The following is a 22,154-nucleotide window of genomic DNA, read 5'->3' on the forward strand; positions in this document are numbered from 1 at the left end:
AAGGAAGCTGCTTATACATTTTTAATCTGATTTACTTTTATTCCTAGCTGGTTATTCATAATTTTGAGACTACTTCTGGGTGCTAGGGTTTGACTTGTGAAATAGTTGTAAGGTTGGATTGTCTGGGATAGTTAGGGGAGAGTTAGGAACAACTGGTTTGACTCCTAGCACTTTTGAGGGCCAATTCTTCTGACTATAGCTTACTAGTTTGGAATTCTTTATGGTGAACAAATGCCAAGTTACATCTAAATTTATGTTTAAGTAATTCCAATATTGCATTGAAATCACTTGGTTTTGCAATTAGTAACCTGAAAATCTAATGAGTTTTATGTATGTAGATAATTAAATAGAATGAACTTGACTAAACAAATGTGAGACCAATTTTTTAAATAAAAAGAAACAGCATACTTTAATGTTTAAGTTATATGCATACACATACTCATATATACCCACTTAAATATTAATTTCATTTACTTTGAAAATAAGACTTTCCATACAGACTCAGAAATAAATAATTTGTGCTTTGATTTTATGTTCTGCTTTTTAGTAGTAAAGTGTGAAAAAAAAACCTATGTAATATCTGAGTATATGACTTGCATAAGCCACTAATTGTTTCAAAACAATTTTACTTATTTTTGGTTGGCAAAGAGTTTATTAAAGCAGTTCCTTTTTGAAAATACACTGTAGTAGAAAGAGCAAAAAATAAAAATCACCACCTTTCCAAAATCGACTCTATATTTAATGACAAAGGGTGTATTTCACAAAACGATTGATATGAAATAACACATGATTCAAACAAAATCCATAAATCCAATAAAAATGACAGTAAAAATTTGGCTAATTAAATTTCATAGGCAGTAATTTAAGTTTAATATTATTGGAAATTTGTGAATAATATTGAATGGATACTATGTATTATATATATGTATTTTATAAATTTCTTTTTTTTCCTCTTTACAACAGTCACTTGTGTGTTCTGTTGATAGAGAAACTTAATTTCAAGTGACTTAACAGGCCTAGAAGACCACACAGTTAGCAAGAATCAGCTGGGAATTTCCAACTGTAACTTACAGGTTTCTGCTTTCCATGTTCCATTCTAAATATGTAAACTCTGGAAACAAATATATACAACTCATACTGTGTTAATATTAATCTTAAGTTTGATTAAAGATTGTGATATTGTCCAAATATATACAATGACGTTTTTGTAGTAATTGGAAATTAATAGAAGATAAGCAGAGAATGCATTCATATATAAAATTAACATTAAAATATGTTTCAGTTAAACATTTGTGAATATGAAATATAATTATATTCTAGCAGAAAATTGCATATTCTATGTCTGTAACAGTCCAGATGTGCATTCAATGAAGGTTTTTATAGTTTAAGCCTTCTTTGATCCAAAGTGTGATGTCATATAATAACCTCTTCATTCATATACAACAGGAAACACCTTTATAATAGAATATGCATACTTTGTTCTAAAATGGATTATAGAATCAGTATTTTGTCTAACTATTATTTTATGCAACTTAAAATCATCATTATCCTTATACACATTTGCCTATAAAATTGGATAATAAAATTAGTGTGTAAGATTTTAACATCTTTATTACTCTTCTAGAATGACACATACACATACATATGTACATGTCCACACACACACACATATGAACATGCTAAACTATTTAAGGCTTTATTTCTTTCCATCAATTATTTGTAAGACCACTGAAACCTTTAATATTTTACTATTCTCACACAATTGCTTCTGAGTTTTCAATAATGTTCCAATTAGATTTTCACATTTAAGATTCTCTCTTAAGTAAATGTTATCTCCTCGGAGGAGATAGTGCTGTTTACAGAAAGGATAGCATATACATAGATAGGGTGTGGGTGTGCAAGCTTGTAACCCCAGCACTCAGGATGCTCAGCCAAAAGAATAGAGACTTCAAGGCTATAAAACAATGTCAAGTCCAACAAGCAATTCATAATGAGACTTTATGTCTAAAGAACTCCTCGAACTATGGTAATAATTACTGTACTTGGACATTCTAAGAAGGCTCAAATAATTTTTACTTCATCTATATATTTTTATATCATAGTTAGCAAAACTTACAAAATGCACATCAAATTGAAGTTATTTGTTTCATTTTTGCAATTTTTAATTTCAAATTTTAAATTCTGGATTGCTTTCAGCCTAACTTAAGCAAGCCCAAACTTTATATGCAGGACTGTGAGACAAACCTGAGAGATTATAAATGTATATTCTGTATTGAGCTACACCCTTAGCTCTATGTTGTATTTTGTTAAATCTTTTCTTCTAAAATATATTTTGATTATATTTTCTCCTTCTACAACTCTTGCCAGATTTATTCAGCTCCCTGCCCAGCCTGCTGCTTCTGTCTGTCTGTCTGTCTCTTTCTCTCTGTCTCTTCCTCTGTCTCTCTGTCTCTCTCTGTCTCTGTCCCTGTCTCTGTTCCTGTCTCTGTCTCTCTCTGTCCCTCTCTGTCTCTCTCTCTGTCTCTCTCTCTCTCTGTCTCTCTGTCCCTCTCTCTCTCTCTTTCTCTCTCTCTCTCTCTCTCTCTCTCTCTCTCTCTCTCTCTCTCTCTCTCTCACACACACACACACACACACACACACACACATACACACATACAGTTATATGCATGTGTGCACTCATGCATGCATGAATATAGGAACAAAAAAGCCAAAACAAAAAGTAACAAAAAAGAAAACAAAGTAAGAATCAAGATACAAAACACCATGAGCATCAGAAGAAACATGAAAAAGATTAAAAAAAATAAATGAAAACTAAATAAGCCATGCCAAAGCAAATCAAAATGAAACAAAGAAAATCATGAAAGTACCATTGAATCCATTTTGTGTTAGGTACTACTCCTGGGCATCAGGGGCATAGGGCTTTCCCCGTCGTGATATTTATATAAACAGTCACACTCCACTGAAGAAAGATGAATTTCCCTTTGATGATACCTTCTTTGTTAGGGATGAATTCTCTTGTTTACTTCCCCTCTCACTGATGGAACCCTGTCTGACTTGACCTTGTGTAAGTCTTTGCATTGGTGGTTCAGCTGTGAATGGCTAGGCTGACACCAAAACTAATTTTTTAGGAAGCAAATACACTTAATACACTTAATCAATGTTAACAAACTTCTATTTTGTCATGTGTGCACTAAACATTCCCTTAATGTAATGTAAAATTTAAATGTTTAGATTTCATAATTGAGAAAATCCTTTCATGAACAATATCAGAAGATGGATATGGTGCAGATGAATCTCCTGAAGATTAGTTCCATTTGTCCAGCAGTGCTGTGTAGGAGAAACTGGTCATATGAGGATGCCGTCCTACCAGCAACTGACAAAGTTACCATAGGCAGCAAGAACCAGACCCTCAGGCAATTCAAAGTAATGATTACCTTGTTACTCCTATGTACCATTTTTTTTTAATCAAATTTGACTTTGATACTAGGACTTTAAAGCAAAATCAGCATATTAATTCTTGGTTATTAACTTGTCAATATGATTATTTTAGTGCCTAAAATAGCTAAGTGATTTAATTATCAACTCATGCTTTTGAACAAATTTGTATATAAATAGTATTATAAAAAAGGCTACATACATAGAATGGGTTTATAAATGTTGTGTTAGTAACCGTTTCTTCATTTATTTATTGAAAATTTATTTTTAAATGTTACTCAAATATTTTGTATGTCTTAATATTTTCCTAAATCTATGTAGTTTTTGCTGGGATTTTTTAAAAAAGGACACACACATGCGCACACACACACACACACACACACACAATCTCCAGTTTCTTGTGTATAACAGATTTGGTAAGAGTCATCGAATTTCCTGTAAAATATTCAGAGGAAACAAAAAATCATGTGCTGATCCCACTGGGCCTTGTAAAGTGTCAACTCACCAGTTTTACTGGAGAATCCTAGCTCACTGCTCAGATTCACTTACAGACTAGCTGGAAAAAGCACACAAATCCTGTTGTAGCACATCTACATTGTAAAATAAAGCAACCCCCCCAAGGTCATTGAAAGATTCCTAGACTTTCTAGATGTTTAAGTTGACTTGTGGTTTAAAATTAATGTTCTTACCTTAAAAATGCTTTTTTAGCTCTAATTCTATCCAAATTATAGGTTTCGATCACTGTGGCTTTCTTTCAGTATTAGTCCCTTACTGTTCATAGCTATCTGCTACACATGGCTATTAAATGTTTCCAACACACAGATGTTGTTTTATATGATTCACAAATTCACTTAAGCTTGATGTTAGTGCTGAAGAAGAAATTAATAAGTATCTGACACAAATATGTATCAGAAACTAGACTGAAACTTTAATATCCCTGAATTTGGAATTTTGGCTTGATCGAGAATCTATTTGAACATTTTGCTTAATTTAGTATCATATCTTAAAGGTGACATTATTCAATCTATGCTAATGTGAAAAGGTAAATAGGTTTTTACATACAATATTTTATGATATATAGTAATTTTCCTATATCCTTTCCACTTCCTTCACCAATCTTATTTTACACCCCTTTCCCTTCTCTCATAAAAATACCAACAGGAATCTAAATTTATAATAATAATAAAGTTGATTAAGATAAATTAAGAAAACAACACAGAAGACAAGATAAACAGTAAAGATGGAGACAAAGAAAAGCACAAGAAACACGTAAGTGTAGAAACACAGTTTTTCGCAACACAGATATGTCTCAAAACCACAAAGCATATTATATATGCAAAGAACATTTTTCTTATTTGTAAACACAGAAAGCAGAAATAAAATTTATAAATTTTGTATCCTTAATGTTTACTACTTCAACGAGTATTTGTTGATTGAAGTATATATTTCATCAAATAGTTGAATGTGGTTGGTCAGCATGTGCCTTTACATCCAGTGGAAACATAAAGATGTCTAGTGAAATCCATTGATACTATCTCACCATGAAGAGACAGCACAGGAAATTGGTACAGAATTTGTATTCCGGTATCTGGTGTGAACACTTCTATTTAGTTATTTGATGCACTTACCTGGTTACACAAGTTAGCTTTGACAATGGCTTCTTCTTGAGTAATTTTATCTGCACTCAACTTTCACAAATTAGCAGACAAACTGATATAATCACATCATGAAACTGATGTTATTCATTTATGAGTTGCTCACATTTATAAACTGCATTGGTCACATCTAAAGGACACTGCTCAAAGTCAAACCACTGATACGCTGCCACAAATATTACTTGCAAACAGTGACTCTCCACTAGGGGTGATCTTCTTAGTGTCGACTAGCAACACTTATATGTCAATTAGAAGGTTTCCAGATTTAGCCAGTTAAAATAATTTCCAAGGAATAAACAGTATTTTTACATAAGTATGTTCTACACTAAAGTCATATTGTTGCTTACATGAATTTTGTACTGTACTGAAATGCTCATGATTTACCTGCTGAAGTAGGTCAGAATTTCCCTGAGTGTGCAGTGAATAACAGGCAGATTGCAATAGACACTCTGTAGTGCCCAAAACAGCCTGCCACTGAGGCCTTTATTTTGTTTGTTTGTTATGTTTGTTTCAGTGGAATTTAATCTGACGACAAGTATCTATCTCAAAATATCAATTGTAGTGAGGTTTTTAAAAATGATAGTTTTGTGCAATTTATTCCTTAATTTTGTATAAGATATAACTCTTTAGTTATACATTTTTTGTGTTTTAGTTTTGACATATCCATTTTACACAAAGGGTTTCATTGTGACATTTTCATAGGCATTTGATGTATTTTGATCATATTCACTCCTCATTCTTTTAAGTTTACACTTTAACTTACTGAAACTTTGGTATTTTATATCTGAGCATTCCTAAATCCATCATTGCAGATTCAAAACATACATAATTATCTATAACTATTCCAAAAGCTTATGTGAGCTATATAAAAGATTGTTGAAAACCAATACACAGAAGTAGTAAGTAATAGTTTCTTTGATTTGAAGCTGAAGTTCAGGTAAATGAACCAGAGTGAATCATTGTCCATAATTAAAGCATGAGGAAGAATATCCAGCAGTTTCGGAATCCAGTCTATAGGACCTGAAACAAAGACACACAAAGAAAATCCATATGACCCATTTCCTACAGCCTAGAAAGGAGGCAAAATATACCTAAAAAACAATGGAAGCCTCAAGTTTGCTAGTACTGTAAAAATCTAGTGAAGTCACCATGAAGACTCAACAAAACAAGGGCTAAAAATCATGAGGTAAACATAAGCTACGCAGAGATAACATTCACTGACTTTTATTTCTGGAAGCAACTCTGGCCCTGCCTTCTTCACCTACAAGAGATTTACCAAGTTACAAAAGGAGCAAGGACAAACTTATCTAGAACTGCAATGCAAATTCATATATTGTTCTATGTCAGAAAAAAAGCTAAGTGGTTTTTCTCTATTGAGCGCTGCAAATCAGAAGTGTCATAACATTGTAGCTACTGCCAAGTCACCTTAACTTGTGAAAATACTTTCCTCTGCTTATATCTCTCAGAAGATGCAAAATAATACCACATAACTCCATCTACTGGCTGACATAATGCTAAATAGGAGGTTGATGGGACTCATGGGTAGAGGAATGAATGTTCTTGCAGAATCTGTCAGTGTTCCTTCTTGCGTTAAAATGAACAAAGAAGAGCACCAGATGGATTTGCCTCCAGTGTCTCACTATGGTAGACAATGGTTGGCATCAAGTTTATGTTCTAAGGAATGAAAGAAAGCATCATTAGAGTGACAAGATACTGTAAATTTGACAAAGGGTTGGTGAAAGTCCACGAAAGAGGTGCCTGTTTAAATGAATATGGCAAAGAAGAATGGAATAGACTATCTATGCTCTAATATCTTCATTAGGGATTGCATGGCCCACTAGAGCTCTTTGCATTTGGTATAACCCAACCACATGTGGTGTACAAATAGATAAATGGATAATCTGTACTTTTATTTCCCTTGAAAAATGCAACAAGAAGCATGATTGTAATTCTGGTTATCTGTTATCAGTTTTTACTTCTTCCCCTCTTTTCTTTCTGTCCTTCCTTATTTTCCTACCACCGGTGGTTGTTGTTGTTATTTTTTATTATTATTATTATTGTTATTATTATTGTTATTGTTATTATTATTATTATTATTATTATTATTATTATTATTATTATTAAATCCTTTTGATTTAACTCCTAAGTCCTAGGATTACAGATGTATACCATCATGTCTGGCTTGTAACCAGAACTGATTTTTTTGTTTGTTTGTTGTTAAGTTTTATTTAGACAGAGTCTCATTCTTGAGCCCAGAGTGACCAGCAGCTTGTGGCAATCTTCCTGCCTCAACATCTTTATTGGTTCTGGAATTATAGGTGCAATTCTTAATATCTGCAGAATTCCTAACCCTATAATTGCAAAATATTTTACCTAGAAAATATATAGTAGTGTGAATTTTGAATTAAGGAATTTAAAATTTGTAGTGAGAAGTGTCAGGAATTAAATCTTTGCTAAATTTCAGTAAATAGAATATTTAAATATTATGTGGTTTTGGTCCCATGGTCTCTTAAGCCAGAAGGTAGGGCTGGAATGGGAGGGGACTCAGACCTGCCTTTTCCTCTCCCTGGGGGCTAAGCGGGATGATGAGTGTCTATAACCCAGCTTCCTCCTATGACGCCAGGAGGAAAAACACACTGAGTCAGGAGTCTGTTGAAGCAAGGTCTCAAGTTTATTGTGGCAGGTTTCTCATATATAGAGTATAGGGAGTGGGTGAGGTATAAGGAGGGGGGCCAACCAGTTCTTGTTATGTGGCTTTTGGTGGGCAGGGCTTGCACCATGCTGAGTCATTCCTATGTGGAAGTATTTACCAGAGATTATTCTTGGTCTTGTCCTCAAGGCCTCAGAGAGCTGACAGAATCAGCAATAGGGCCCAAAGTTTGGTGTTTTGATTTTTTTGTTGTTGTTGTTTTATTAAAGTATTTTGTATTGAATGCATTTGGAGTGAACAATATTACTCATAATGTTAAATTTTATCAATGTATTTAATTCTTCGTGGATTTCATTTTGTATTTATGCCATGGAAAAAGAACCATGGAGTTGTTTTCCTCCAGCCAGGAAGAACTACATAGTGATGGTCAATGATTAAAACTAAAATTCATTTTAATTCCTCATTATTTAAAGTCAAATAATTTTACTTAGAATAGGCAACAAAGAAAACCAAATTCTGATATTGGTAGTTACAAAAAAAGAAAAACAAACAACAACCAATTAGCCAGCTAAAGAAGTAAAAGGAATGATGGAACATTTATTCAATCTGGCCAGAATTCTGTTGACTGCCATCATCTTAAAATTACAAAGGAGATTGGAAGAAGCAGGAAGAAAAGTATTATAATGCTTCCCAGTTTGTTTCAGGAACACAATGAGTTGCCAAGGCAAGGTCATTGCCTGCTCTAGGAAAGAAGGCATATCTAAAGTGTGAGGACTTAGGTGGGTTAAAACACACACACACACACACACACACACACACACACACACACACACACACACAACAATTGTGAATTGCTTTTTTTCAAATGTTTTATACCTAATTCGTTTATTAATTTTTTTCTCAATTTAGGAACAAGCCTTAACTGTTACTTTTGTAACTTCTCTCTGCTTCTGTCTTTCTCAACCCTAGACAAACATATTTGAAGTTGCCTTAACTCACTATTTTCTTTGGGGTATGAGAATAGATGAATTGATTCAAAAATATTTCTAGGAATCTGAATTTATTGTCATTCTATAATGATGTCTTTCTATTTTACTATCTTATAGACATAGTTAAATTATAGGTTACATACTCATCATATTTTTATTACTTATATCACATTAAAAAGCATTCTGTACCATGTATGAACAGATTGATCCTTCACATCACTTGTCTTACAAACTATTTTCTTTTGGCTTCCTTTTGTACTAGAGGAAATAAAATGTGACATGCGGAACAGTTCTAAACACTAGACAGAAATGATCCTTGGAGTGCAGTGTCAGTCCCTCGCAGAAGCAAAGCAGACTTCTTCAATTAACATAGTCCTAGTAGCCAAAGGTCAGGAATCTGGGCCTGCCAAGGTACCTGAAGACATAAGTCAACATATCTACAGTACAGCAGGAATGCTAAGGTGCCCTCACTAGTGCATAAAGGTATCTGAAATCAAAAATTATCATAGAAATGCTGAAGTTGTGCTTATGGTGGCAGCAAAGAAAGAAGTCAGTTTCCAGCTCCCCCCTCAACACCTACCATTTGGCAGAGGACATGGGAGGCTGGAGAAAACAGAGGTTTGCCTTAGTTGAAACAGCTGTGAAACACATGGAAGCTAATGTGAAATCGGCCAAAAGCCTCTTCCGAACGGCCTACCAATATTCCAGCAAAGAATAGGCAGTCAGTTGATAATAGGGGCAACTTAGGGTCAGCAGGTGATAGCTTTGAAAAGCATAAAGGAATAATTTAAACTCAAGATTACAGGAGATGCAAGTCTAAAAGAAATAGGTCTAATACCATGTTTGTTTGTTTGTTGTTTTTGTTTTTAATGAAAGAGTAGGAACATTGTGGGTTAGTAAGACTGAAGACTCATATGACCCACCATGAAGATGTGCAGTGGATAGAGGAACAATGGCTTTACCTAACCCAATTGCTATTCCTCTCCAAGAAGCACGTAGCAGCTCTTCGTGTTACCTTCAATTCAATGATTACTTCTGTAATTGCTGCAAATATAACCACACATAACTTACTTCTTTTTGCTCAATGGACTTCTCTTTATTAGCAATTTTACTTTGGATTTCAGTCATTTCATAAATTGTTCTTGGATTGAAGTACTGAATTATAGCCAGATTTTTGCTTAAATCTAGTCGCTGGCTCTATAAACTGGCTGTTGTATATTTCTAGTCATAATAATTACATCTATAAACCCATCACATGTTTTGTGTGTATGTGTTGTGTTTATGAAATACTCTGGAATATTTCAAAAGCTAGTGGAGATCAATGTCAAAGAAAGAAAAATAAATACAGGTTAATAGCCTTTCCTCATGTGAACTTGTTCATTCATGCTTACATTTGGGAATGTGTTAACTTCAAGCCATTCAAACCGAATTCCTGGTGAGAAAAAACTTGCTGCTTGGCCATCAGGTTCCAGAACTGCCTCTCTGAAGGAAAAAGACCAGTGTCTCCATATAAAAAATCACCAGCCAAGATTTTGGTGAGAGTGTCTGAAAGCTGGCAAAACTCTTGATTCATGTGAACAGGAATGATTCTATGGGGGACTTTAAAGCTAAACATTCTATGCTGTGTCTATGCTGCCTGTCAGAACAGCCCATAGGGTGAAAAATCAGTCACTTGGAGATTATATTTACACTATGCCAGAATAGCTCATTGTCACAACAGTGTGGATGCTGACAAATATGTAGCTTTAGAACCAATGTGTGGTGAACTCCGGGTTCTATTTGGAGCCAGGACGTTAACATTATGTAAACAGGCCCTACCTGGGAACTGACAACTATGATAAGCTCACCTAGCTACAGTGGCATCCTAAGGTATAATCAAGCTGTATGTCATAAAGCATTCATTACCTGGATAGAAAACCTAGCCTTCACCAGCTAAGGTGGGGATCCTAGTCAATATGGAAAGTTGTTAGTGCTCCTGCTGTGAGAAAATCACATCTGGTCAGCTTAGATTTCTGTAAGATTCAACCCCAAATTGTTTGCCTCAAAATTTCCTCTCTAGTGGATTTCAATTTTGCAGCTCCTTCCTCATGCTGGCTAGATTTCCTTTAGGTTTGTAGGAAGACAAAGAACACTGAAAAATTCCTTTCTTATTTCTTGGAATAAATGAGCACCACTGGATACAAAGTACCATGGAGTAACGGATAATTTTTCAATCATACTGCATTATATTTATATAATTAAAAAGCAACTAAGAAACTATTTTTCTAACTTCAATTAGTAGTAATTATTATTGCATTACTTTTACCTGGGCTCATGGGAGTGCTCCTTTTACTGGGTAGTGTATTACAAATTATGTATACATGGTAAATATCAAATTGAAACCAGCAGATCTGCATGACCTTTGCTAGTGATGTTGGTATTTCACTGAGGATAAATGACACATGGTTTTCTGGAGTTGGATGTGACTGTTCCCCATGTTTACATGGTGAATTCAGATTGGCTTTTCTATTTTACATAATTCTGTCTTTTATTTTATAGAGAACAGCTTCAAGCCTACATTTTGGGAATATTTAAAAGCTAAATAAAATATCTTCATTGTGTTATATTAATGCCTGAATATAAACATGAATTGCTATGGTCCACATTATTGGCCTAATTTTATATGGTGTTAAAAGATTTGATGTGGATAGTTGAAATTTGGTATGTGTAGCTAGTGTTTATCATCATGTACAAAAAAAATTAAAACTTCTTATACATAAGTCATATGCATACTTTTGTTCATACATTTAATATTGACCTATGAAATACATGCCATAAGAAAAACTATAGCTATCTGCAAAAAGGGACGAAGATGGAAATAAAAAGAACAGTAAATTCATGGGTGCCTTTTCACATGCTTTGTCTAATATTAAACTGTTTTTTTTAAAGGTTTATTCTATTTTTATTTATGTCTGTGTATGTGCACATGTGGGCAGGCACCCACAGAGGCCAGAAGAAGGCATCAGATCCCCTAGAATTGGAGACAGAGGGTTATGAACCATCTGATGTAGATACTGGAAATGGAACTTAGGTAGTCTTTAAGAATAACAAACACTAGTAGTCACTAAACCATCTCTCCAGCCCTCTGGGCTTGAGCTGTCCATACAGAGACTAAGTCATTCACTAGGTAAAAATAATCATATATACAGTTATCACTACTTTGAGAATTTCATATTCATTCATATTTAGACATTCTGTACATATAGCAAGAAAACGCTTTATTCCTACAATTGTTTTCTGATAATTATTTGGTGTATTTTATTATCACAGTACCGTTTTAGAAGTTAAAGATTATGTTCATGTTTTTTGATGTTTAAAGAACTTTCCCAATTATATTGTGAGTTAGCAAAAACATATGTGTGTGTGTGTATATATATATATATATATATATATATATATATATATATATATATATATATATATTTATGACTTGCAAATACCAACTACAAGTTTCCATCATTTGGTGACTAAACTTTTGTTTAGGAAAATGACAAAATTAAAAAAACTTGAATTAAAGGTCCATATGAGAGTGAGAGGAGAAGAAAGCCCCCTCACTCTGTGGAGAGGTGGTCTGTCTTTCTGGCTTTACTCACTGTTTATCCTGTTTAGGAGAGCACTTGGAGAAGTAATTATTCAGTAACTATGAGTGGTGGGATTACATGCATTGGCATGACTGTGTTAACACCAATCTTTTTGCACTTTCCCCCCAGATTCCCAGGAAGGAAATTACAAGTCAGAAGTGAACAGCAAACCTAGGAAGGAAAGGACAGCTTTTACCAAAGAGCAAATCAGAGAACTCGAGGCAGAATTTGCCCATCATAATTATCTGACCAGACTGAGAAGATATGAGATAGCAGTGAATCTAGACCTCACTGAAAGACAGGTAAAGTGATAGTCATCACTGCATGGCTTGCTATGTTGCTGCACTTCTGCGATCTTCTTTTACATTTGAATTATTTGGATTTATGGCTTTCAAATGCTATAATTAGAAGTCTCCACTATTTGATGATTAAACTTTGTTAATCAAAAAGAAAAAAATTAAAAATGGTATTTGAATGAAAGGTGCATTTACTGAGTTTTAATAAGGACTGCTTTGTGATGGTGATATTGCTCTGTTTAAAAAACACAGTTTGTTTTAAATAATGCGAGCAAATGGTGAAATACTTCCTGTGTTTATATTTAAGCACTCCTCATTTGGTGTAATAAAAGGTTAGTTGTCTGTACAGGTCAGGATAGGCCATGCCATGTTTGCAATAGAACATTATTAACCTTTAAAGTTAAATAATACACACAAGAAAACACAATTTTTGATAGTTTATTTCCTCCACACGTATCATGAATATAGCCTTCTGAACAGTAACTCACTGTTCTTATATTCTTGACATGAGGCACTATTGGTAACCACAGGTGGTGATAAAGAATTGGTACTTCTCTGACCTAGAAATGTTTTGACCCGGAAATGACCCCTATTCCCTATGTTTATGCTCAAATGTTCTGCAACAATCAAGGTGTGTAGCATCGGTTCAAAAAGCTGGGTAATGATTGACAGCAATGACTTAAAGACCATTAGAATACTTACTCTCTATTAATCAAAATATTTTAAAATTGGACTTATTTGATAGTCTGCTCTCCACTCAAAGAATGCTTCGAGAGTATTAATGATCCATATGTCCAATGAATAAGAAATAGTGAAATACTTAAATCAATTGCTTTATAGATGCTTTTATTGGGGTTTATTTGGGTGAGAAATAACTTTTTTTCTGTTAGCACTCAGGGAGCATTCCCTCTGTAAATTCATATTTACCCTAGGGCAATCCAGTCTACAGATGGTTAACAGCCTTTAGAGTTAGAAAAACATTCCTGAGGGGCAAATGCAAACATCTTTATGGACAGTGCAATTATAGCAGGCACTACTACGGCAAGAGCTTCATTTCCTCTCACTGTACATTCCTCCTCCAGGGCTCCCAGTGGGACCAGGGAACTCCCAACAGGGTGTGGACAAACGACTACACACCTTACCATAGCAAGTGGTTTCTTCTAGTTCCTTAAATCATAGTCTTCCTTTCTGCTAATTTTTAGATTTCAGCTTCTGTGGGTAACTTCTGCTTAGAGAAAATATACAGAGGAAAACTCTTATGTGGTTTTCTTTATTGGCAGTTTATATTTTATTAAATATTATGACTGGTTCCTGAGCTCTGGAATACCACATTTTCCTCGCCCGAATAACATACAAGGTTTCCTCTATGAATGTGTAGCATTTGTCACCTCAGAAAGCAGGATCTAAAACCTATATCATCAGATAGCTGATCTATTTTTATGTTAAATAATGGGGGAAATTACACATTAGTGTATGTAGACACAATGATTTCCAGGTCAGACTCCATGGTTTAGACCATTTAAACTAAGGCTGACTTCCCATGTATACAGTGATGGATGGACCACTGAGCTCTCACCAGGAGCAAAAGAAGAAGTTCCCTGCTTACCCACAGAGTGCTGGACCATCATCTTTCATCACTTGCTCACAGAATACAGGCTTCATATTTGTCCAAGAGCAATTTAGTTTTAGAGGAGGTTCTGTAAACTGATGAAAATATGGAAAGTATTTTAGATAATTATTCTTTCTTCCTAACTGACTTGATATATTGAATTATATGCAATGGCTATATATACATAGCTGTGAATCCTGTGTTAAATATTATTGTCTCTCCGTATCACTTCAATTTTAAGGAAGCTTGTTTTTTTCTGTGTAATGAACCACACCAAATATTAATGAATTCGTAAAATAGCCAATATTAAGTTTATTAATTGTTTTGTGTGTCTGGCTTTTAGAACGGTTTCCCCAGCATTCCCCTAAATCCATCCCAGAACTGCAGTTTTTGATCCAGTGACTAAGTGCTGTCTGAAGTCACTCGGGGGGGGAGTTGATCTTCCAATCAGATAACGTGGATTCTTCAGAGTAGGGAAAGTGTTACCAGGAACACTGAGAACAAACTTCAAACCATAAGGGTTCCTAAAGCTTCTGCTTATCCCCTGTTTACCAATGTCCTCTGTTTACTGTACATCATCCAGCCAAGCTCAGTGTCAAGACAAGTGTCATTGTAAGTCATTCCTGGCATAAGGCAACAATTGTTTTATAAGATAGTCAGAAAATAAAAACAAATAAGTGAATAAAAATAAATGGATAAAAGCACAATAAATTATAAAACAAAGAAAGAAGAAATACTCAAGTTCTCAAATATTTAAAATCTTTGAACTGTACATTTTCTTTCCAATTCTGCACATTTCTTCCGGTAGTTGCAAGTTAACTGGAAGGATGATATGTTTATTATAATTTAAATTCTTAACCAAAGCTAAATATCTAGAGAAACACTGTCAGAAAATGCCAAATTATCAATGAAATAAAAGAAGGAATGTCTAGGATTGGCCACTTTGAAGTTTGTATTCGTAGAGTAGTAAAAATCGATTTGGGGCACAAATGAAAGCATGTTTCTCTTTCTTTATTCGTATTTATTTACCAAAGTGGACAAAAAAGCAGACACTGAATAAGAGAACTACACAGTTGGGGCCTGCTCTTCACAGCATATTGGATCAATGCATTGGCAAAACAAATATTTGTTGTCCTGGGTGCTAGAAAGGAAATCCTGTCAATCCTGTCAAAATAAGCTAGAGAGTAAGAGCTGTAACTTACAAGACAGGAACATTGAACTCAGTACAGTGGTAAAAGCTGATGGACTTGGAGAAGAATGTGTTGCACCAAATGTAAATTTTATTCCTATACATTTATGCTTATCTAGTGTCTCAAATTAGAAATTTTAGAATTTTATTTTCACTTCATATGGTAAATTTATTGTGATGAATTCACGGGATTAAAACACACCCAACAATTCAATAATCATGTTTTCTATTTTGGGGGATTGAAAGGCAAATTTCTCTAAAATGTTGGGGCATCACTTCCAGTGAAATGTTTTCAGTTTTTAATTTTGGAACCTGGAGTTTTTAACATCATAGCCTTTTTAACTCATAAGATAGCTTTAGAACTTATGTTCTTTAAAATGGGATGAAACATTTCTCAATTCATTTGATTATCTACCTCAAAACACAGCTTTCTTTCAGGCAGCCTTCTCCTCTCACTTTATGGCTGAAGGGCTTGCTAACTCTCTGAAGTTACTTCTGTAATATCAATGTGACCAATAAGTAATTTACATGAAAAGTAACCCATGAAGTAGTCACCTTCATGAGTTAATAAAAATGTCATAGACCCAATTCTCATGTCATCATATTGATCAGAGGATTTCTATGTAAGAATTAATGGAGAGCAACCGTTCAGTCTACAATAGAAATGCCCTATCACTTCAATAATGCTGTGCTACCAGCAAAATCAATTCATTATGCAATCCGCATCTTGCATCTATATATTCTTAGAACCCTTTGTGCACAGTTTCAATACTTAAGTTGTTTTAAATTGTACCTCTGAATTCTCTTTATTTCTTTTTGCATGAATTAGTTTTTCATATTTTAAAATAAAATAAAATTTAGAAATGTAACTAAAATCTGTTTTGTTAAAAACATTATATCTAATCATATATTGCTTAATAGTTATCCTAATTTTAATAGCATTCCTTAAATGTAATTTTTTCTTCATTTTGATAGAAGCTTTTAATATTCAAATACAGATAAACAATTCACTATAAAAGGAGTGTAATATATTATCATTTATACTGATAGCAGAATTAGTTAGATAAATAATTATTTTCTAAAACTTACTGTGTAATCAGTGAATCTTTCCTGTGCTTCAATGTTGATTGTTTTTCTGTGATTGCCTATAAAACGTATACTTTTAAATAATGTTTTAATTATAGTCCCTGCCACTTTTCTTGTTCCACCTTTAAGGTACTATCCAGCCAATTTTGTGTGCTTTTAAACACACACACACACACACACACACACACACACACACGCACTATACAAATATTCTTTGGTATGTGGCCTTCACTAGAATTTTGTTAGCATATCAGAAGCTTCACTCTTAGGGAAAACTGACTCCTGCACTCAGAATCTATTTTCCAATAGCTCCACCACTGTGGTCAGAATTTCATGCCCATTTCTATTGTCCATATTGGTGTTTTGTCTGACTTGGGATTGCATAGGTCTCATCATGCTGTCAAGACCACTGCAAATTAATGTGTGTAACTATCCTGCTGTGCTAGAGGACACTGTTTCTCTGTTGTCACCTACAAATTCTGACTCTTAAATGCCTTCTATCCACTTTTTGGCAGGGAGCTCTGAGCCTTGGGAGGAGGCAGTGCATGATATATATATCCCGCTCTATGGCCTATTATTTTCTTTACCTTGACCTATCGAGAATCTTGGTATTAATCACGATAAACTGTACACAGATTCTTCTCTGATGAGGATTGAGAAATGCATCAAAATATGGGTGTAATAAGTCATTAAGAGTTGCTTTCATCAGTATATAGTAACACATATATAAACATATAAACATTCTCATCTCTCTCTCTCTCTCTCTCTCTCTCTCTCTCTCTCTCTCTCTCTCTCTCTCTAACACACACACAAAGTGAGAAGAAAAAGTGAGTGTAGAACGCTATTCCTGTGGAACAGATCTGAGGCAACATACAATGTCAGGCTTGCTAAGGTAATTAAGTAGAGCAGTATAATTATATAAGTTATAATACAGGAAAATAGTTCCATATTTACAAACCTAAGTAAGTCAAGTGGCTGAACTACTCAAATGATAGCAATTATATTAATGGAGTTCACATATTTTGTACATATTACTTTTTATATCTTGAATAAGAGTTTGAAATACAACAGGTACCAAAGTAAAGGAAAAAAAACTCAGCACTGAAAACTAAGTTAGTCACAAGCTTTTTTCCCTTTTGCATAATGTGACTTTTATTCAATTCAAGTCACTTAACCTTTATTTTAACATCATCATTATAAAATTAAAATAATATTTTAAAAAGAAAATATAAAATTTTCACAAACAGGACCTATAGTCTTGCTTGCTTTCTATGCCCCTGTAGCTATCTAAAAAAAAAAAAAAATGAAGCTACTGATGTTTTGGCTAGTGAGTTGTAATAACATCTAAATGTGTAGCAATGACTTTTAAATCAAAAGGTCTTTTGCTATACTTTCTGATTCTGTATTGTTAAATGGACTAATATATACAGAGGTAACATATGATAAATGATTCTAGCTATTATATAAAGTGACACAATTGAAAGGCTGGAGCGGATAAATAACTAGTAATCCGTTGTGCAAATATTTGAAAATAGTCCACTCAGTTCATTGCAACACTGTGTTATCCTAATGTCTTTGAAAGTTAAACACACTTCTCATCATTACCCTCAGCATAGCATATTAGTAGAAATCGAGAATGTGATCAGTGTTTAAATGTTGTTGATACAGGAGTGTGAGATATTTTTCTATCAGATATAAAAATGTACTTTGCCAGAGGTATAGGAGTTTGGTGAAGGCATAGCACTTAGCAAGAATATAACCCAGGGGAAAGGTGGTCATGGGAAGGTGGTGGACTATTTTACAAAGAGGCCCAGAGCAGCTTACAAAACAACAACAACAACACAAAAAACAAAAAACAAACAACAACAAAAAAAACAGAAACAAAAACAACAAAAACAAACTATAAATTACAGAAATAAACTGTAAAGTTATGCAAACCAGGAAGGAAAAAACAAAAGGAACAAAGAGATCATGAGCATGAGGTTTTCCTTTAGCAGAAATTAAAAAGTAATGTAAAATAAGAACACACTAAGTCTTCATTTTATTAGAAAAAATACAGATAAATATAAGCCTTGGGAAATATGTTTGTCAATATAAATTCATGACTGAATCAATAAGAAAGCTAACTTAGGGGAAACTGTCTCTTTTTGTTGTACTGAAGAGGAGTGTATATTGTACTGGGTGTTTACCTGGGGGAGATGCATGGTAAATGCTGGTTTTTTTTTTTTTTATTGTGGCTACATAACAACTGTTAGTGATATTTGTAACAGAAATGTACATAAAGGCTAGAGCAGAAAGAACGCCAGAAAAGAAGATAGACTTCCTCTAGAATATGGGAAAGCAAGTGTAGTAGGGCCCACAGACAGTCCCTAACTTGGCAACAGTGTGTTTGAGGCTACTCTTCACTATAGTTTTATTGGGACATAATTTCATGTGAATCAAAAAGCATCTGGACCTTTACTGAGGTGAATTATACTTTTTCCATTGACATGAGAGTTAATGTGCATCATCACAAATTAGGGGATATTTTCAATAAACAGCGCCCCTTCGGAGGCAAATTTATCAGCAAATGAACAAGAACCTTTTCTATGGTCATCCCAAAGAGGAATTTCAGAGAATGGGTAGACTTTGACATGGACAAATATAATGTTTACTTTGGTTCACAGAGAAACTTCAGTCTAATGCTCCCAAAACAAGCTTCCTTTCTTATTTCTAACTTTGTGTTAAGTGTTGGAATTTACAAAAGTTATTTGTGTGCACTGTCGAAGCATTTTCAATTATGATGCACATGCAATGCAATTCAGTGCAATCCTGCATGGTTTTTGTAATCACTGATCATGATATCCATGAGCAGGCCCTTACCGAACTACGTTTCGTTGCCTTGGCTGACTTATTTATTCCCTTTCCTTCCAGGTGAAAGTGTGGTTCCAGAACAGGAGAATGAAGTGGAAGCGGGTGAAAGGAGGACAGCAAGGAGCTGCAGCCCGAGAAAAGGAACTGGTGAATGTGAAAAAGGGAACACTTCTCCCATCAGAGCTGTCAGGGATTGGTGCAGCCACCCTGCAACAGACCGGGGACTCACTAGCAAACGATGACAGCCGGGATAGCGACCACAGCTCAGAGCATGCGCACTTATGATGCATACAGAGACCAGCTCCATTCTCAGGGAAGCGCCATTGCGATGGCAAGGCTTACCCAAACATCGTTTACATGGCAGACGACTGTGGCAGGGCTGCTTAATATAATTAAACGCAGGCATCTCAAGTCTGTTTCTCATGATTGATAGAAGGTTTATACTAAGTGCCTTTTATTGAAGATGCTTCCACAGTGAATGGAAAAGGTGAACGTATTCCAAATGCATTTGTTCCTGTATATGAGAGAGAGGGAGATAAATGTTTGCCTTGGCTTGCACTGAAAATTAAATTGCTACCAAGAGCAAACTTGATAAGACATTTTTATTCAAGATGTCTCCAGAGTGAATATGTTAAAAATAAAAATGCTTTGAACATTCCAGTTGCACCAGGTCATGTGTGTGACATTGGGCAGGTATTTGCTTTTGCTTGCACTGAAAATTAAACTGCTATCAAGTTAACCCATGAAATAGTTTATCCTGAACAGCCACAGTGCCTGAAATCACCAAGTGGATAGAAAATGTATTGAAACTCTGTATATATTACCCCCTAAGTCATTTTCCTGTCTTCACTAATTTTAGCAAATGCATTCATACTAGCTGATGAACATAGGCTTTCTCATTGACAACCACAGCCAGCTTCTTGTGTTTTTATACATTTTTTTTTTTTTTTTGGTCAGTCAGAGACAATCAGTATGTGCTTACTTGTTTTCAAGTAGAGAAATGCAGTAGAGTCTGATAGGACATATTCTTGTACCACAGACAAAACAAATCTTCTGTTGCATTTACTATCAACTGCTGCTGATACATTATAGAACATACTTAGGCCCTCAAGTCTGCTTCTTAATAGCTTGAAGAACATTAAGATCATAGGCAAGTCAGTTACCTTGCAGAAAGCGTCTTGTGTGGCAGATGTCTGATTTTATGTCTTTAAATTCTTAATGTTTATGGATATGGCTTAATTAACAGGGGAAATTGTTTATAACATGAAACCAAGTGCCAAACAATGCTAATTCTTCAAGAGAATAGATGAGAAATTCTGAATGTCTTCTGAAATATTAGACTCTGCAAAAATGCATTATTTTTCATATGCTATATATTCATGCAGAACAAGTCTTTGTATTTTGTATTAAAAAAGTTAAATAAATGATCCTTCAAATAATTATTGTCTCCCTACTGTGACTTCATTGATTTTAGTAGATTTGTTTATTTGTAACCATGGCTGCTCTGGATCTCATTAAGTAATTCAGACCCGCCTTGTCCTCACAGCAACCTCCCTGGTGCTGGAATAATATGTTGAACCCACAATGCCAAGCTAATTTTTGTTGATTTTAAAAATAGATAATTAAGAAGTTCCCAAATAATTTGCTTTTGTGTAAATCTAAAAGGATGTTGGTAATGAATCAATGATGTTGTGTAATTTCTGGAGGTTTTATTGTGCATATGGGTAATCCAGGACTTTGTAAGACCAGGCACACACTAAGCACAGTTGGGTAAATGAAATAGTAATATATTTCAATAGTTATTGATAAAATATGTGTATTAGTCAAATAGTTTTACTTTATACTTATTTATTTTTTCACTGTTTAGTGTCAAATCCAGACACTCACTCATGCTAGATATATCCCCTACTATTGAGCTCCCTTACCAGCTTGCCAACGCGTTTCACATTCATAATATCTAGCATTTGGTGTGAAATATGAAGTAAGCAAGCCGAGCAGAACCCAGAGTTATAATGGACATTGCTGATGGAAAAAATACAAGATGCCTTATTGCACATTCAGTGTTACACAGGAGTGTGCCTACATGGGATGACAGAACCCTACTTATGTTTTTATCACAATGCTTTTGAGTTGCAGTTTGCTCTGCACAGAAAGAGTTAGGAACACTACCAGTGTACTCTCCATTCCCCAATTATTTTATAACAGTAAAAATTCACAAACAATCATTATGTAACTGATTTTACTTCCTTTAGAATGATTTGACTGATAAAAAATACATCCAGTTTAGTTTAACTTATCTTAGAGTGATACCAATAGTATTCAGGAAATGAGGTGAAAAATTATGTTACTTATATCACATATTTCCTTTGTGTGATAATTTTCATCTCATTATAGAGCGTATTTCTGAATTAAGATTAATGAAGAGATCATTCCCATTGGTATAAAACAGATTTTCTCACAAATCACTTGAGGGAATATGAAGTATGTTTGTATTGATAACATATGCTTAGGTAGATTGACATTTTTAATTTTTGAATTGAATTCAAATTAAAGCATCTTGACAAATTCGATAAAGTTATGAATCAAATCAAATTAAATTCCATAGAGAAGAGACATGAAATAATTCATTTGGGCAAGAAAATAATTTCCAGAAATAATGGGGAAAGGCTGCATAGAAATGACTAAAAAAAGTAACACTTTGTTGTGAAATGAAACAATTATATATCAGAATTATAGCTAGTCATAACCAATAAAATCAAGGTAAAGGATTCT

General features: G+C 34.3%; 1 protein-coding gene across 1 annotated transcript in view; it reads left to right on the top strand.

Annotated features, from left to right (window-relative positions):
- Window positions 1-20,923, top strand: part of Meox2 (mesenchyme homeobox 2) — a 55,075-nt gene extending 34,152 nt beyond the window's left edge. Inside the window, exons 2-3 of the mRNA XM_051145051.1 lie at window positions 12,479-12,651; window positions 19,443-20,923. Coding sequence (XP_051001008.1) covers window positions 12,479-12,651; window positions 19,443-19,667 — 398 coding nt within the window. The 3' untranslated portion in view covers window positions 19,668-20,923. The remainder of the gene's footprint in view (window positions 1-12,478; window positions 12,652-19,442) is intronic.
- Window positions 20,924-22,154: the final 1,231 nt, after the last annotated feature.

Source organism: Acomys russatus, chromosome 1 (genome assembly GCF_903995435.1).
Source record: "Acomys russatus chromosome 1, mAcoRus1.1, whole genome shotgun sequence".
NCBI lineage: Eukaryota > Metazoa > Chordata > Mammalia > Rodentia > Muridae > Acomys > Acomys russatus.